Below are 19,632 nucleotides of genomic sequence, written 5' to 3'. Positions count from 1 at the left end.
AACCGCCGATAAATTTAGTGAGACCCTCAATAAGTCTAGTGAGACCCTTGAGGATATGCAAAAGGACCAACTAGAAATTAAGCATACACTGACTGAAATAAAGAATAATATACAGAGATCCAACAGCAGACTAGAGGATTGCAAGAATCAAGTCAAAGATTTGAAATACAAAGCAGCAAAAAACACCCAACCAGAAAAGAAAGAAGAAAAAAGAATCCAAAACTATGAATATAGTGTAAGGAGCCTCTGGGACAACTTCAAGTGTACCAACATCTGAATTATGGGGTTGCCAGAAGAAGAGAGAGAGCAAGATACTGAAAACCTATTTGAAGAAATAATGATGACAGAAAACTTCCCCTACCTGGTGAAAGAAAGAGACTTACAAGTCCAGGAAGCACAGAAAACCCCAAACAAAAGGAATCCAAAGAGGACCACACCAAGACACACCATAATTAAAATGCCAAGAGCAAAAGACAAAGAGAAAATCTTAAAAGCAGCAAGAGAAAAAGAGTTAGTTACCTACAAGGGAGTACCCATACGATTGTAAGCTGATTTCTCAACAGAAACTTTGCAGGCCAGAAGGGAGTGGCAAGAAATATTCAAAGTGATGAATGCCAAGAACCTACAATCAAGATTACTTTATCCAGCAAAGCTATCATTCAGAATTGAAGGTCAGATAAAGAGCTTCACAGATAAGAAAAAGCTAAAGGAGTTAATCACCACCAAACCAGTATTATATGAAATGCTGAAAGGTATTCTTTAAGAAGAGGAAGAAGAAGAAAAAGGTAAAGATAAAAATTATGAACAACAAGTACATATCTATCAACAAGTGATTCTAAAAATCAAGTGAATAAAAAAATCTGATGAACAGAATAAACTGGTGAATATAATAGAATCAGGGGCATAGAAAGGGAGTGGACTGACAATTCTCGGGGGGAAAGGGGTGTGGGGGTGCGGGAAGAGACGAAAAAATCATACACCTATGGATGAGGACAGTGGGGGGTGGGGGAGTAAGGGCAGAGGGTGGGGTGGGAACCGGGTGGAGGGGAGCTATGGGGGAAAAAAAGAGGAACAACTGTAATAATCTGAATAATAAAGATTTAATTAAAAAAAAGAAGCAACTCAGCATCTCTCATTATCCTCTCAACAGGTTCCGAAATAAGGCGGAAGAAATCCCATTGAAATTTGTTTGATTTGAAGTTTCCAAACAACCATACATTGCTGCCTTACAGACCCAGCTTAACAAGCTATACAAATGGAAGGTGCTCTTTAGCTATTCACATACTGGCACTTTCTCTGATAGGCAGCAGGGTATAAGAGATGAGGGCGCTGAGCAGTTAGGGGAACCAGAGTTTAACTAGAGAGTTTCTATTTTAAGACTCCCCTCTGACCTGAAGAAATAATGACTCAGCTATGTCTTGTTCTTGTAATAAAAAAAAAAATGAAAAATTACACATACCTATTAGAAACCAGATCATATGGTTAAAGACAAGACAGATATTTAAAAAATCTTCAGTGAATCTACAGTATAGATTCCAGCTCAATGTCTTTGTGATTACTCACTAATTGTAGGAACGTTCGAGAAGGTTCTAGCTAAGACCTGAGCTCTTCTCTATTCTGTAAAGTGGAATGTTTATCTTAGAGAGGGATATGACACTAAACACATCATTTCTCTTAGCAGAAAACCATAGCGAATACAGACAAGATGTGGTGGGGACACACCATCTCCCCAAAACACTCCAAGGCATTCACTGTACCACACTTGAGAATAAGTGCTGCACTGCACATACAGAAATTAAACTGGTAAGGGAAAACATCACTTGTGCAAAAGTCTGGGAATTCATAAGTTGAAAATGGGCTGGGGGGCGTAGGGGGAGTGGTTGAGCTTACCTCTTATCACTTATTTGTATTCTAGTCCAGTACAGAGGCTTCATGGGACAACTGGGCTCAATGGCTGGCTTCCGAGGACATTGGCTAGAAGAAGGGCCGACTCCAAAGAAGAGGCCAGGAGGAGGTGGGGGCACAAGTCCTGGGAGTGTTGGAGCAGGAGGAGGCCCCCCACTGCTGGGCAGAATGGGTGAGCTAGGAAGTGGTGGTGGGGGAGGAGGCGGGGGAGGTCCAGTGCTTGGAGGCAGAGGAGGTGGCGGAGGTGGTGGTGGCCCTGCACTCACAGGTGGTGGCAGAGGGGCTGGTGGCAAAGGTCCAAGCCCAGGTGGTAGGGGTGGAGGGGGAGGGATGACTGCTGGTGGGGGTGGTGCTGTGGGGAGAGGCGATGCCTTCTCCTGGCTCGGTGAGATGCATTCCACAGACTGAAGTGGTGGAAGAATGTCTTTGTTGTCATTTGGCGGGGAGAGTTGGCTTAAAGAGGAGATGTTCAGCTTTTTGGGTATTATTTGGTTACTTCTGGTTGTCTTGCCTTCCCCTTCGCAGGGTTTGAGGAAAGTCTCTCTGTCTGTCTGGATGCACACATTTCTGTAGGTCTTGGGAGGGCAGTCATCGTTGGTGGAGATACAAACATCTCTCATCTCTTCACATCCTCCGCGCCATCGGTGCTCTATCTCGTGTTTGAGGTTTTCGATGGTTTCTTCTAGTCTTGCTGTTATCACTGCATGCTCACCCCGGATGTGAAAGGCCTGAAGTTCAAACTGAACCTGGAGAGATAGGAGTAGGAAAGAAAGGAAAGCATTTATAAAAACAAATACCAGAAATAAAAAAAATGCAATACCTTCCCCATGCCACCCGAGCACAGCTCGCAGAAATGCAGGGCAATACACAGACGTCCTTTAGAGAATCCGATGGGGTGTAAATTTCACTTTATGAATTTTCCAAGGACTTAAACAGTTGGAGTAGAGGCAGAATTTCATCCAGTATGAACTCATGGGGAATAATTATCATGGATTAAGGCTTAAAGTAAAACTGTCATCTAAGAACTTTCACCCGGTTTTAATATCAAATGCAAGACAAAATTTTTAATAAAGGTCTGAACATGCATGACTACATCTTTTATTACTTTTGGATTTGGCTTGGAAAAAGAACATTTTAAGAAAAAAATAGATTTGGAGATCCTTGGAGCTGCTGCTCTCACAGTCTTCCTCAGAATGTCTGTTCTATGGGGTTTCCCGGTCAACACAGCAAAAACAAAAGGTGCAAGAAGAAGCTATGATCTATGTGTATTTTCTTAAAAAGTTTCCACAACAAAGCTGCTCATGATAAGTATTTGTATCTTTCATAATCATTCACAATATAGTAATAAATAAGCAATATAAATGCATAGAAAATGAGAATATAACAATTTGCTATGTTTTTCCTACATACCCAGCATTTTAAACTATACTTTATGACAGTCTTTTTACTACTTTTATATTTTCAGTTATTTCAATGCCTTAAGTCTATGGTTTTATACATATTAACACAGACCTGGCATACTCCCAGTATTAACTAGTCTATTTCCAGTTAGCCTATTACAGTTAACTGGGAAGCTGTCAAATTTATAATTTTATTAGCGTTTCAAAAATCTAGTTAAGAGTAATTAAATATTCCCAGTGAATTTATTTAATTTCTGCCTACCCATCTGATTGTAAACTCCACAAGATGAAATCAGAGACAGTGCCTTAATTTCTGTATCCCAGCAGCCTGCACAGCACGTACGTAGTACTGAAGAGATGGATAAAAACCACTGCCACAGTTATATTCAGCCACTGTCCAAAGAGCCTTCCTGTGCCTAACAAAACTGTCTTCACTCTAATTTAAGCCCCCAAATATCTACAACACCAAAGTGTATACAAGGATAGATTCATTTTGCATTGAAAAGGTAAAGAAATACTTTTAACTGCCTAGTCCCAAAAGATTAAAAGACATAGGAAGATTTCCTACTTTCATTAAGACACTTCTAACTGTATTTTTGCTAGGTTCACCTTCCCCCCATGAGTCAACTCCCTCATAACTATGGTCAGTAGAATTAGAGACAAGGCTTTTCTGAAGCTGACTTTGTCATATGTGGATATGGCAGCCTCCGATCCAACTCAGAAAGAATTACCCAGTTCAGGGCACCATGTATTTCTTGTCTAACACAGAGGAGTTAGTACCTGAGTTCTGGATTCATGCGACCTGGTTCACGTCTGCTTAGCCACTGGCTAGCTCTATGTTCTTGGGCAGGTAACTTTGTGTTTTCAAGCTGGAACTTCCTCAAATGTAAAGTGAGGGTAATAGTGAACCACCTCTAGGGTTTTTATAAAGATAAAAGGAGATACTTCCTATAAAGCAACAGGCATTATACCTGAAACTTAGTAAGTTCTGAATAAATGGTACTGTTAGCTACTGTGGCTCATGTCAATATTACAGTAAGAGACGAACAGACCTCTAATTCTTTGAAATGTCCAAATATACCACCTTTGTGGAGTGATGGGCAGCAAACGAGGAAACGCTTACTCAGGATAAACAATGTCCTACAAATACAATCATTTAGCCGATCTTTCATGAGTTCCACTACCAAATGCCTGGAAGTAATTTCAAGCTTCACTCAACTATGTGACCAAGATAATCTTTGTTTCAACATCTTACGCCATCTTTCTCTCCATCTCCCTTCCCTGCCCACCTCCACCCAGAGCCCAAGACTGATTCCCATCCTGAATTACTTGCCACCATTTCATTTTAGTGAATAGTTCAGTTCGGCCACAACAAACTAACTCTTGGTTGTTATTCCCAACTAAACTTTTTCCAAGGAGGTTAAGTGCCAAATAATATTGATGGGCCAATAATTTTACTCAATCTTCAACTTCTTAATAGTATGAAAAACTTGTAAGGACATGCTCGCAGAGAAACTTCCCCTTTATCTCACAGCTAGCCTGTAACTATACCAAAGGCCCTGGTCCCCACCTCTCTAGCTTTTCATCCAACCAACCATCTTTTGAATCCGCTGAAGCTGAGGTATACAGCTAAATACAGTTTTTGTGGTCCTGTAATGCATTTGCTTAATGTAGAGGGCAGAGTACAAATTGCACAGATTATTTTAGCTCCCTGTACTTCAGTTTTCTCATAAATAAAATGGGGATGATAACAGAATTCACCTCATTAGGCAGTTATGAGAAGCAGATGAGTTAATATGTGTAAAACAACACATAGAGAAGTTGGAACATAGTAGATGCTATGTTATCATTATTGCTCTCTCCTTGCTATGGGACAGATAAAAGAACAGTGGCCATACCAACTTGCTTTTGACTCTTGGCATGCTCCTCAGCTCCATGTTCTATCCATAGAAAGCAAAAGTAAAGAGATCTAAATCCTTCTTTACCCTTCTAGATGTCACTTTTTCTTTCTCACTCTAACTCTTCCTAGTCACAGCAGAGTTTTGTTTTGTTTTTTGTTAAATAAAGCATAGAACTCTTGCTTTATCTATTTTCTCATCCATCTTCCATTCAACCAATTACAATTGGCTTCTGCGCCCACTGTCTTATTGAAACCGCATGATTTTAGTGTTACAATTGGTCAGTACTTTTAAAAAATATATATATTTTATTGATTTTTTACAGAGAGGAAGGGGAGGGATAGAAAGTTAGAAACATCGATGAGAGAGAAACATCGATCAGCTGCCTCCTGCACACTCCCTACTGGGGATGTGCCTGCAACCAAGGTACATGCCCTTGACTGGAATGGAACCTGGGACCCTTCAGTCCACAGGCCGACATTCTATCCACTGAACCAAACCAGTTAGAGCTTGGTCAGCACTTTTTAAGTCCTCTAGTACTTTGGGCTACATTGTTAAAGTTGACCGTTGCCCATGCCTTGAAATTCTCTCTGTTTCCGTAAACTTCCAATATACCCTCGTGACCCACCCCCATTTTCCTCCCACTGCTGGGCTCTCTCCAGTCAATCTGTGGACTCCTTTTCCTCTATTCATCCCTTTCATGCTGTTCATCAGGCATCCTCCTTGCCATTTTATCTTTCTCAAATGATACAATCCTCAGGGTCATCTTTTGTATGCATATAAAATGACACTCACTATAAACTGTAACTTCCAAATTGTTACCTTCAAACTGTAATTCCAGCTATCCTCTCGTCTGGTTTATCTGCATACTTAACCAGCCATCTCAGACTCAATACATCTGCAAACGAAGTCGTCATCATTAAACCTCAAGTTATCCCCCCTCTGAAATCCCTCCTTGCAGTTAATAGCGCCCTTGTCCTCCCAATCATCACATCCAGAAGCCTGGATGCCATTCTGAGTTCCTTGTTCTCTCCCATTCCCAACATGTTATCAATTAGTTACATTAATTTCTCTGATTCATCCCTTTCCTCCCATTCTCAACTTTTCTTTACCTGAACAATAGCAAGAGCCACCTAATTCATTTTAATTCATTTTTCCCATCCAAGTTTGGCTACATTGGCTCTAGAAGGATGAAAAAAAAAAAGCCGATCTTTATTTCTTAAAACCCTTTCAATAATTGGCCATTACTCTCAGACTGACACTGAAAACCCTTTAGCATGAACACACAAAACTCTTCCCATCCGTTTTCTACCAACTTTCTCCACTTTGGCACCTGCCCCTTTCCCAGATGTGTCCTGGACTCCAATGTTACATATCATCTTGCCTCTCCAGGGACCACGCTCTTTCATGCATCTGAGCCTTTGCAAATGGTGCCCTCTCTCAGTACCCCTCTGATGCAAACACTCAAGGCAAGCGGACAGATTACCAAGCACAGATCGCATGAATGGCTTCCTTACAAACTGTAGTCACTGAAAGGAAGAATTACCAAATAAGGAGGAAATACTAATTTCCATGTACTCCATATCAATATGCTGAGATTATAGTAAGAAACCCTTCTGACCATTAAAATTTAAATGGCCCACATAAAGAAACAACTTACCTTTGCCCTTCCCTGTTTCACAACCCCTTTGATCATTCGGATTTTGTCTTGGTTGTGTTCAGAAGCTCAGCATGACACAGTAATTGAAAGTGATTAAAGTAATAAGCACCTCATTCATTCTGTATCTGTCCATATCCTATCAATTATTGCAAATTGTGCCTGGCTCTGCTATAAATGAAGAATCTCAAGTCCATGCACACCATGAGCCGAGCCTTTGGGAAAGCTAGTTTTTAACCCCATTTTTCACTCTACTTCCTGTGAAGTGCCACTTCTACTTTGCACATGGAAACCATGTGCTGTTTCCTATCTTGTGTCTAGAGCCATAGCTAGAAGGACTGTTAATGATTTGTGAATCAAACACAGAGTAGAACTTTCTGTTGGATAAGCATGGACTGCTGGATAATGTTTGCCTGGGGTCCCGGGAATCTTTATGAAATGTCAAGCCCAGGTTCTTACAGTCAAAATTGTAGCTAAGGCTGGGTCAAGGGAACATAATGCTTTAAAACCCTGCCAACTATCTTTCAGTGTCCTCTACTTTCATATCGAACATGGAGTTTGTACACAGAAGACAAAAGAAACCTTCCATTCACTTTCAGATAAATGCTCCTTGGGACATATAAAGCATTATGGGTTTCCCTCTCCCTGATCCTCTCTGCTAAAAATCTGTTTTTCTGCATTCATCTCAATATATAAGTTGAAAGGACATAGGTGCTGAGGTTTCACATTTTTCCAGTTTTCCCCAAGTTTTATCTACGAGACTTCATTCAGTCTATCTACCTCCCTTTACTCTTAACTTGATTGCTTCTCTTATTTTCATGTTTAATCACATCCTCTTTCCACGTGCAATAATCAGTTAACCTACACCCATCTCTTTCTAAACAAGATTCAAATTCACAATCTTTCAGAGAGTAAACCCAATTAAGCGATTCTGTTCGAATCATCCTTTTCCTTCACTAGCACTATTTTTATGTTTAATGTACTGGCTACCATTAGACAGCTTTGTAATAATAATAATAATAATAATAATAATAATAAAACAACAGTGATGGGCAGGACCATCCTCACATATCATTCAATTGGTCTGAGATGGTGTCCTTAGAGCTCCCCAAGAAGTTCCAATGTGCGGCCAGAGTTAAAACCAACAGTAAGTGTTCTTAATCTTTACTGTGCTCCAAACTCAGCTGAGAGAGTATATCATCAGAATATTGGTGGATTATTTTTGGTAATGATTACTTGGGTCATTTCAGAATCTCCAAAGTAACCTGTGTTACTTGAAAAAGCCCCTTCCTATTCTGACATGTCCCCATAAGGGGAGAATCCCTCCATTACCACTACTGAGAACAGTTATTCTCCATAGCACATAAGCCTAAATGCTTTACATGGCTCTTCAAAACCTGCCTTCTGCTTGCTTACTTTTCCAGATACTTCTCTATCCTTTCCCTATGTTGCACCATTACAGATATAAACATATGATCAACTCCCACATCTGTATGCTTTCATGCATGCTTTTCCCCCTACTTAAAACACCCTTTCTCTCCATTTTCACCCAGTGAAAGCTCCAAGGACAATTCAGTCCATCTCAACTGAACCTTCTGGCTTAAGCTTTTCTTAATTCTTCCTGACAAAAGTTTTCCTTTGATTTTGTTGCCAAAGAACTTGCTAGGTTCACATTACATTACAGTCATTTATGTTTATCTTCTTTGCAAATCTTAAAGCTCCAGGCAGTTGGGGACCATGTCTTATTTGTGTTTGAACTTCCAGAACAGTGCACACTGCTTCGCTGGTTAGTGATCCATAAATGCTTATTGGATGGAATTATGTCTTTATCTTTCAATATTAAGACTTTCTTGTGCCTTTGTATTGCCCACCAAACTAGACTTGAAGATCCACAAAATTTTAAATAGAGAGACAGGTGGTTGCCTTCCTCTCTGTCACCCAATGCACAGCATAAATGATGAGATTCCATAGTTGTTATTGCCTAGAAAATTCAGACAAAACATCTAGACTTTTTAAAAAGTGCAGGTATCTCTAAAAGTTGACGTTGACCATATTTAATTTTAACAATTCAAAATACTTCATGTAGATAAGTGTTCTCTCTACAGTAAGCTTAAAGACTGTTCTCATAAATATAATAAACTATCCAGTAGAATTGAAGCACATTTGTGATTCTAATCTGATTAGAAATTGGGCTCTAGGCAATTTCCCCAGCCCTCCTTGGGGGCTGGTCCTCCCTTCCCCTACCAAATCCTCATTATTTTTTAATATCCTCCACATTACCACTGCTCAGAGATATCATCAAAGGAACACATTGTACTGAAACCCAAGCAACAGTGGGAGACTTTAGCTTGTCTGGTCCCCACAAATGTGTCTGTCAAAAAGAAAAGTGCCCACTGATGAAAGATATCATCAAAGTGCCAAGCACTGCGGAAAAATCATCCATTAGTATTCTGTTGTTATGAACATTCTCTCCTAAGGGTGCTGCCAGGGCCCATAAAATTCAGGTTATCTGCTATACAACTTGAGCAAGTCAACCTTTTCCAGGTACCCTTCCAAATATGACATTCTTAGAGTGGGAAAAGCAAGACAATTCCTGAGACTGCTCAGAAGTACAACTAAACTTCACTGCTTCAGAAAAACAGTGTAAGCAGAGGAAAGGAAAGGAAAACGGGGCTGGAGGACATGAAATGCCTTGAAGGGAAGGGATTCCATTCTTATATACTTCGTAGGTAAGGCAAGAAGATGAAGGCTCTATGGCTTTGCATATGGGCATCCTGGCTTTTCTGTTCTGCTTACAAAGGTTGCACAGACTTCAAAAACCCCCTACTTAACTGACACTTCCTGCTGTAAAAACAAAAGTCTCCATTAATAAAAATAATGGCTTTGGGTTTGATGAAAATCCCACAAGTTAACAATACCTGGTTTTAATTAGCTGTGATCAATACTTTTTTTTTTTCTTATCAGAAATAGATCACATTGTGTTATAACTAAGAGGCCATCCCGGGGACACTGGGAAACATGACACACATCTGACACATCTCCGTAATTGCAACTTGCTAGGAGGGTTCAAGAAATAGAGGAAAAGAGCAGGAAAAGAAGGAATAAAGAGCAAAAGAGAGATGAAATAACAGTTGAATTGACTCAGGAGTAAAACCCAATCCACACAGTGCTCAAGAGTCCAGGTTAAACCACACAGGTGTAAAAGCAGTGCTATCTCCAGTAATTATCTGTCGCGCTGATAGCCAGTCCTGATAGTAAGGGAAGTGAAACCAACATGGAGTGAGTGTGTAAACACTGCACTGGGCGCCTTCATTTAGTCCTTGCAACTCTGTAAAGCAGACAGATGTTCTGGACGATGTGGTAACTTGTATAAGAACATAACTTGTACAGCAAGAAAGGAATTTGAATCCTGATCAGGTATGAAAATTCATGCTCTTTCCACTTTACCATTTTGAATTGATATCAATTGACAGTGGCTAAAATAATAATTCATAATTACTGACTGACAGCATTACATACTACATATGCCTTGCAATGCATTTGTATTATATTAATGCATATAATTATGGCAATATCCTGTAAGAATGCTGGTGTTGTAGCTGCTTCCTAGATGAAGGAAGGGACAAAGAAATTAAGTAAACTGCCAATGAGACAAACTCAAAGTCTGACCTTTTACCCTAGTCTAGTGCTCTTTTCACCTCATCGGGATTCTGAATCATCAGTAACCCTCCCTGTTCAATAGGACTATTTAGGAAGTCAGACTGCTAACACAAAAATGGAGATACTTTCTCATTAAAGATACTTTCTTTAAACTATATGCCCTCCATCCTTCTGGAAAAGAACTGGAGTCATTGAGTAAATAAATCTGAAGGTTTCTGGTTCCCAGTCAGGTGGGAGGGCAACACTGCCTGAGAGTCAACAGATCTGCATTCTGCTCCATTACTCCAGTCATTAGCTACTTGCACTTAGCCAATTCTTTCCCACTTCCTGTAATCTTCATTTTATTAGTATCTAAAATGAAAGGTTTCATTACTTAACACTAATTTGGTTATAAAATGCTATTCCTACACCCAAGACTTCATTATATCTTTCTATCAAAACTTCCCAGGCCCTGCTGATGTAGCTCAGTGGTTGAGCGTCGACCTATAATCCAGGAGGTCATGGTTCGGTTCCTGTTAAGGGCACATGCCCGGATTCTGGGCTCAGTAGGGGGCATGCAGAAGGCAGTTGATCAATGATTCTCTCTCATCATTGATGTTTCTATCTCTCTCTCCCTCCCTCTTCCTCTCTGAAATCAATAAAAATATATTTAAAAAAAACTTCCTAGAATGCAGCTCTGCTCATGACAGCTGCATCAGGACTTAAGCACAGTATTATCTAACCAATATAAATAAAGAACCCCAACACTCATTATGAATGCAGAAGAACACACAAGGCCAAACAGACTCATTAAGTGGCTCTGAAAACACACCAGTAGTTCAGTATGCAGTACAGATGGAAGCTGTGAATTATTTTTGAAATATGATAGTTATTACAAGTATTCAGGAATATACTTCAAAAAATAAACAAATATAATTATGCACAGTCATCCAAAGAAGTAGTGGGGAAGAAAAATAAACAAACAAAAAATCTTTGAAATGTGGAGTGAGGTTCCTACCTGGGACACAAAATAAAGAACCACTGTAGCCAAGAGTGCTTTTGTGAAATAAAAGGAAAAAAAATAAAATCATTATTCATGGGAGATTCTGGTAACAATTTATTTTTTTAAGTTATTGGACTCACTAAATATTGTGTGGGTCACAGAATGGGTATACCTGGGGATATCCATGGAAATGATTTTCAGACTTCATTTTTCCAAAGAGTAATTCTAAAACTAATGAGCAAATCCAAGACTGTACATTTCTAGGCAATGAGCCAACATACTAAGTCCTTCTCTATGAAGAGAGAGGACTTGGAACTTTATGTTGCATTATTATTATCACTACTGAAACTACAGTTAGAAGAATGAGGTATATGCGACCCCTTCCAGAGTACATATGACATTAGAAGAATCAGGTAGTAAATCCTGGTCCTTAAAACTGACAAACTGAGGCACTTCAAGTAATTAGAGCAATTACTTTAATATTTTTTTCTTGCCTTATGCATTTCTTCTTTTATTATTATTTATTTTTTAGAGAGAGTGGAAGGAAGAGGGAGAGAGAGAAAGAATCATCAATGTGAGAGCTGAACATTGATTGGCTGCCTCCCACACATCCCCGACTGGGCATCGAGCCCCCAACCTGGGTATGTGTCCAGACCTGGAATTGAACTAGCAACCTTTCAGTTCACAGGACAATGCCCAACAATTGCGCCACAGTGGCCAGAGCCCGGATCATACATTTCTATGAAAGAATACCATACTATGGCCAATGCCCATCTGTCCAATAGTATCACTTTGGAAACTATGAAATGGATCCCTCAATTATGTTTGCCTCACATACTCCCAACTTTGTATTTTTTTATTGAAAAGGGGTAAGAAATTAAAAATGGTATTAGGTCACTTAAATAGCATTGTCCAATTGGAGCAAGTAAGGAGGGACTACTTGTTGAATTCTTTCTAATATTAAAAGTAAAGATGAAACTTCTGCATAAGACTCTAAGATTGCTGATTAGAAAAACATTTTCCATATCTTTAACAATTTTATAGCATTCTGGCAGTGAGAAGAGGCTCAAGAGAGAGAGTGATTGTGATAAATTTCCTACTTATGGGCTTACTCTTCATAGTGGTGTTGTTAAAAGCAATAGACTGTAAAGAAGTCTTCATTATAGCAAAGTGAGATGAGACTGTGGTCTCTCTACCATCTAATACTCAAACAAACTTTAACAAGCATCTACAATACACCAGGTATTGCGAAAAGAAAATTAAGGACAAGAACTGTATGATTTTATTCATATGTGAAAAATAAAACAAGAACAACAAATGAACAAACAAAACAAACATACACACATACACAAATCCAAAACCAATAGACACAGACAACAGAATGGTGGTTACTGGTGGGGAAGGAGTGAGGGGAGGACAGAGGCTAAAGGGGATCAAATATTTGGTGGTGGAAAGAGACTAGGCTTTGGGTGGTAAGCACACAATGGAGTATACAGATGTCATATTATATAGTTGCAAACCTGAAATTTGTATAATGTTATAAACCAATGTTATCCCAATAAATTTAATGAAAATTGAAAAAGAAATCCGCCCTTGCTGTGTAGCTCCATTATTTGCATCATTATCCTGATTGTTGGTTAGTTGTTCAATCCCCGTTCAGGGTGCATGTAGTAGTCAATCAATGAATGCATGGGTGGGTGGAATGACAACTCAATCTATCTTCCTTCCTTCCTTCCTTCCTTCCTTCCTTCCTTCCTTCCTTCCCTTCCTTTCCTTCCTTTCCTTTCCTTTCCTTTCCTTTCCTTTCCTTTCCTTTCCTCCTCCCTCCCTCCCTCCCTCCCTCCCTCCTCCCTCCCTCCCTCCCCCCTCCTCCCTCGCTCCCTTCCTTCCTTCCTTCCTTCCTTCCTTCCTTCCTTCCTTCCTTCCTTCCTCCTTCTTTCCTTCTCTCCTTCTCTCAATAAATCAATAAATTAAAAAATTAAGAAAAAAGAAACCATGCACACTTTGAGAATTTCTAGCTGAAAAGAGATAGTTGTGAATTATTTTTCATTTTCAACACAGCTGAGCTATGTGGGTCTTACATTATTATTATTATTATTATTATTATTATTATTACTACTACTACTACTACTACTACTAGAGGCCCGATGCACAAAATTCGTGCAAGAGTAGGCCTTCGCAGCCCCAGCTTCCTCTGGACAGTCGTTCTGCTGTTCGGCCATTTGGTCTATTTGCATATTATGCTTTTATTATTATAGATTGTTATTATTAAGACATAACTTTTTCATAGACAACTGAAGAAAACCAAGGACAGTCAATTTGTGCAGCAAAGACATCCCAGGTTGTCTGTGTTGCCTTCCTTATCCAGTAATGAGACACTCCAGGCCCAAACACTCATAACTAACCTCCCTGAATATAATCTCATGAGTAAGCAAGGAATAGTTGGCTTCCTACCTTAATATTTGAACAAATGACCAATGACGTGTGCCTAGGCCACAACCACCTTCTCTTTGCCACTTTGAGCTTTCCCAGGGATTAGTCACTTGATAAATCTGCCATTGAATGGGTTTTAAATTATAGGCTAATCGACAGGGAAAACAAACAAAAGCGTTTATGTGTTTTTCATTAAGATCTGGGCTCTGGCCTAAGATGCCTCCTTAGAGGAACCTAGGAGGAGAAATGTCTTAAATATCCCAAAATTGCTCACCCCAGCCAAAAGGAGCCCTCATTATACAAGACATAAGGTGAAATGCCAAAAACAAAGGGCTCACAAAATTGAGTATAGTCTTCATTCTCTAAGTAACAGACCCAAGGAGAAATATTTTCTACTATAATTGGAGAGGCTGGGTTCAGTAATGGGAAAAACACTAAAATCATGGTCAGAGTGCCTCAATTTAGTTCAGCATAAGACTGCTGGATGATCTTAAATTTGCTTCTTATCTCTGGCTATTTTCTTCATCTGTAAAGCAAACGGGTCAGAAAAAGATTAGGAAGCTTACAAACCAGTTTTCTAGGGATCCATGGAGGTGTTTTAGTAGTTTTGCAAACACTTAGTTTTAATGTTATTTTAAAAGTATATTTAACCTGTAGTCCCAAAGTGTCTAAAGAAGTACCTATGTCATAAAGACACAAATGTCCAAATTCCCTAAGATAAAAGTTGAACCTTTCTCCCCAAGGCTATAGCATTTTCACTTCTGTGGCCCTACTTCCAGAGCTCTCTCTCTCTAGGTCAGGGAAAAGGGGGTTAGTGGTAATTACCTAAGATGTATGGGTAATTCAATGTCATTCAGTGTCATTCTCACATTGCCAGGGAGTGAGTGACTACTGAAAGTTCATAGTGTTAGGCAGGATATTACGTTGCCTTTAACACTGTGATGTCTCATTTCTTCCTCTTTCTCGTGGTCTATTTTCTATCACATTGTTTATTTTTGATCTGATTTTCTCAAAGTAGTTGATCAATACGCCCTTTCAAGAATACAAGGTCCTAATTTCCTGCTCTGTAAAGAAAAGGGACCTCACGTCTTCTATTCCCAGGCCAACTTGAAGAGTTACTAATATTTTTCCTAAGCCAGTTTTTTTTTTTTTTAAGTATTCAGTTAAAAGTACACCTTGGATTGATATTCTTTTTTCCCTTAGAGATACCACCTATAAAAACAGTCTGTTCCACAGTGCAATTAGAACAGTTTCTTTCTCTACTTACAGGGTCTCCAAAATAACAAGGTCTATCATCCCACCAGTAGGATAAGCTGCAAGTTCTCTGTAGTCTGTAAAGTGAAGGTGACATTACCTGTCCTGCTTCCTAATCTATATTTCATGGGAAGTGAAAGGAACTCAGAATAACATAGTCAGAACAAACTAAGAAATACTCTGACTGAAAAACACTCAGAGTTTATATAATATTGGATACAATTAACAGCAACTAGTTGAGTTTATAGTGCATTGTCAGTTGGAAGCTACTAGCACAACCCATATGTCTCCTATGTATAGGTTTATATGTATTTTTAAAATGGGTGAAAACAATGTGGTTTAAACAAAAATTAACATTTCTTCTAAATAAATTGCATTAAAGAGGATCCATATGCCTGAGAATGCACATTAAAATAGACTAGCATTATATCCTAAAACAAAAGCTACGGTACCTCTTATGTACAAGATACATTGATGTTTATGTCGAGATTCTTCTCATGCAATTTTTACACTTCATTAATAGGTACCTCTCTTGCCTTTTTATGCCTACCTAAAAAGTGCTCAAGTCCTTTCTTTTCACATCTACCCACTCCTCACAAAAAAGCAGAACACTTGCCTAATTCTGCCACCCTCACCCAAAGATAAAATCTCCCATTATGTTCACTTACAAATGTTACTCTCAAAGATTTTCAATTACCTACCGTCTTTGCATTTTTTGTAAAATAAAAAAAAATTAAATTTCAGTTTACATTCAATATTATTTTGTATTTGTTTCAGTTGTACAGTGGCTAGCCAATCATATACTGTCTTTGCATCTTTACCATACCCTTTGTGTAATTTTTCAAACACCTAATTTAGATTGCCACCATTATACTGAAAAAATGCTGATGAAAATCACTAATAACTTCCCGAGTTACCCAATTTGATGGGACTCTGCAGCTGAACTTGAAGGTGGCCTCTCTTGCTTTCTCTGGTCCTCCTACCTTGGTGGTTATTCTGCCTACTACTGTGCTAGCTTCTCTTCCTCCTCCCACCTTCTAAACAGATCAGTTTTATAAGGACTCCCGATTTTGTCTCCTTCACTCACTGAGCATTCCTGGGATCATGAGTAGTGTCTGGTGTGTAGCAGGCACTCAGATAGTAATACCCCTAGCCAACCTGTAGAAGTCACTAAAGCTATTGTGCCTATGACTATTGCCTTCATAGCAAAAGGAAGAGAATGGGGCAGAAATTCTGAATAGTACCCATGTAAGCCCTGTTACATGTATGATTAAAAAGCCTCTAATCTATATGATGACTGCTATTAGCCCTCAGTGAGGTCCTAGTTGATAAGGGCATAGCTGTTGGAGACCATGTTCTTTCCAACAAGTCTCATGCAATTCCAGCACGCATAAGCCCAAAGATGCAGGCCCAGCTCTATTCAGACCTGGTAAATTTGTTTCACTCGGTGGACCTCCAGGCCTGATTACTTTACAATATGCTCAGGGACTAAATGAGAGATGACAAATGGACGGACCCCAAATTAGTCAAAATAAACATTCAACTCCAAAGACATTCATAATGCCATCATTGTGAATACACAATCTTTTATTGGTAAGAATTTTTATAGTTCCCAATACATTTCCATTTCGAAATAATTGAGGAACCCACAGACATGTTTTATTCCATGTGCTTTCAAGTGTTATGAGTTAGTTTCCAATTTTCTTTTGCTGGGACAGACACCAAAATGATTAGAACAGGGGTCATATAAATGCCTGGATCAACAAAAAGAACCTTCAAACTGCACCCACGATAATGTGGGTGACAGGTTTATTCTTCACCATGGCTTGGCTCTTTTCGAGTTTCTGTATGTAAGCAATAAAGCTTATCAAACATCTCTGGTTATACACCCATCTAAGAAGAGGCACAGATATTTCCAGAGCTGTGCTTGCTTCATTTGGAATATTTGCAATTGAGGACGCATGTAGTCTGACAGCACACAAGTGATAAAGTCCATCCACAGCACCTAAACTCATTTTCTTGAAAACAGAGGGAAACAGAATAATGTTCTTTTTGAGCATCAAGAGAATTCTGAAACTTCCTGACTACAGGGCATCAATACCCATGTTTTTTAGAAACAATTTTGACAAAGTATCATGCTGATTTATTTGAGCTCACAAAGATCTGAAGTAATATTTAAAAACAGATCTCTTTCTTTGTGTAAACATAGATTAAGAAAAATGTAAATCCCCCATCTAGGTTTATTTTTTTTTAAATGAGGATTTTAATTATGTATTTATAAATCTGGGGTGCTCAATGCCTTAAACAGTTAAGAAAATAAATGGAATTTGGCAGAACATTTGTTCTGATTACTAGATGTTTAATGATACTTGGAACATAGGGATGCATGTGAAATTACACTCAAGTATGATGCACACAGAAGAACTTGGAAAGGGCCAGATCTCATTTTGACTTAATTCTTTTCTCCTGGAATACAGACAAACCACATTCTTGTTTTCCTCCCCCACTCCACTTCCCCTTGGGTTAAACTAGTGTATTACTTTTGATTGATATTCATCACCATAATTTGTGTTTTTTTGAAAGGATAATTGTTATAAGAATTACATTTTTTTACTTCTTCCAGTAATTGAAAGATATGAATTTACATCAGTATTCTTCTTTCCTAACTGACCAAACAGAGAGCATAATTCATGAAATAGTTTCAAAATCAATGTTTAACTATTCTATGCAAAGTTTAAATTTAGTTTGACAGAGGGTTATGGCTGGCTGTAATTTTTTTTCTCCCCGGCAATATTTCCATTTTAAATATTACGGCTACACATATTAATAATGTGAAAAGACAGGGGCACTATTACCTGAAAACTCATATATAATTTCTTCAGAAGGTATTCAAAAGTTATTAACTAAATATACAGGTTAATGAAACGCAGGGCCAGCTATAAAACATCAATATCACTGCATAACTGCTGTAGCATTTCATATCATCGGTGCACTGCTTTCTCATGTTCTGGGCCTGTCAGCTACAAGAGCTCATAGATGCCAGGTCGTGCCATGCACCCTACATGAAAAAATGAACTGACTCAAGTACCCACGCCAGCCGTCTATTCTCAATAATTATAAACTACTTACACTCTAAATATTTAGATTACTAGGAATCTCGGTGTTGGACCATCACCTTTCCCACACTGCCCAGAGCAGAAGGCGCTCCGATCGCATGCCCTTGAATACAGTATTAATACACATATGAAACAGATTAGAATGGCTGAGGTGTCTGAAAGAAAGGAATTTTGATTTTTATAAAGATTGGCATGAAGATCATTTTTCTTGGTCCAGATTTACTTTGTTAAACATACCCCAACCTCAACTGTCGTTGCCAAATATAAAAGCAAATGCCAATTTTCTTCCAAGTCACTTTCTTTTTTTATGTTTTTCTTTCATGTGTTTTCAGATTTTCATATCAACATAGCACAGGTAAGAATAAAAGTGTACAGTTCAATCCAAACATGATGTACCGGAGGGGAAAACATTGATCAGCCCAGCACTAAACACTGGGGCTCATGAAGAAGAAAACATTTGTCTTTTTGTTTCTGGGTTTGATTGGTTTTAAGGCTGATCTGAGGGGACAGGGGGTGCTATGCAAAATCCCCTCACAACATTCATAACTTCTCAGTAACAGTCCTTTGTTAAAGGTGGTGCTTGGTTGCAGGCTTGGGGCGGGGGATGTAAAATTGCTCCAAGAGGTATTTCTGACCGCTGGCAGCCTCTCTGTCTCTCCACTTAGAAAGATATATATATATATATATATATATATATATATATATATATATATATATATATATATATATGCGCGCGCGCGCGCGCGCGCGCGCGTGTGTGTGTGTGTGTGTGTGTGTGTGTGTTTTAGGTAATCAGTTTGCTAATGAGCAGGGAGTGAGTGAAGCTGTGGGAATCCAATGATGGAATCTAAGTCACAGTAGAACAGAGTCGGTCTGGACACTGATCCGTATCTCACAAATCTAGAAAATCTTGTCTGAGAATTATGACATAATCTTTCAAACTCTTATTTATAAACCCTGGACGCCATTTTTAATCTTGCAGAGATAAAGAGTGAGGAAAGAAGGGGAAAAAAAAGTATTAGACAACCGTCTGACCTTAAAAAGCAACAAAGTTGGAAACGAATTAAACGTTTGGAAGAGGTAGCCCTATTTCCCTCCAATTGATCCATGTTTAATTTTGTTCGTGTGGCTGAAGACTGTGGTTTTAAACATGTCATTTGAAACCTCAGATAGCATGTACTCAGGACTGCCCGCCATTAAGGGCTGCATGGCAGCTTCTCTGCCCATCGCTTAATTGCTGGTAACACTTTCTCTGCTTTTGGCAGAACCATCTCCATATGGCTTAAGTGATGAAGCCCTGGATTGAGATAAATCCTGATTTCCAGTT

General features: G+C 39.0%; 1 protein-coding gene across 2 annotated transcripts in view; it reads right to left on the bottom strand.

The window, feature by feature from the left end:
* FMN1 (formin 1) overlaps positions 1-19,632 on the bottom strand; it is a 407,216-nt gene that overhangs the window by 211,072 nt on the left and 176,512 nt on the right. For both annotated transcript variants that reach the window (XM_036296418.1, XM_036296411.1), the window contains one exon: positions 1,891-2,651. In XM_036296418.1, the coding sequence (XP_036152311.1) occupies positions 1,891-2,651 (761 nt within the window). The remainder of the gene's footprint in view (positions 1-1,890; positions 2,652-19,632) is intronic.

The sequence above is a fragment of the Myotis myotis genome, unplaced genomic scaffold (assembly GCF_014108235.1).
Source record: "Myotis myotis isolate mMyoMyo1 unplaced genomic scaffold, mMyoMyo1.p scaffold_m19_p_1, whole genome shotgun sequence".
NCBI lineage: Eukaryota > Metazoa > Chordata > Mammalia > Chiroptera > Vespertilionidae > Myotis > Myotis myotis.
Note: the sequence above shows the minus strand (reverse complement) of the source record. Positions and strands in the feature narration are given on the sequence as shown.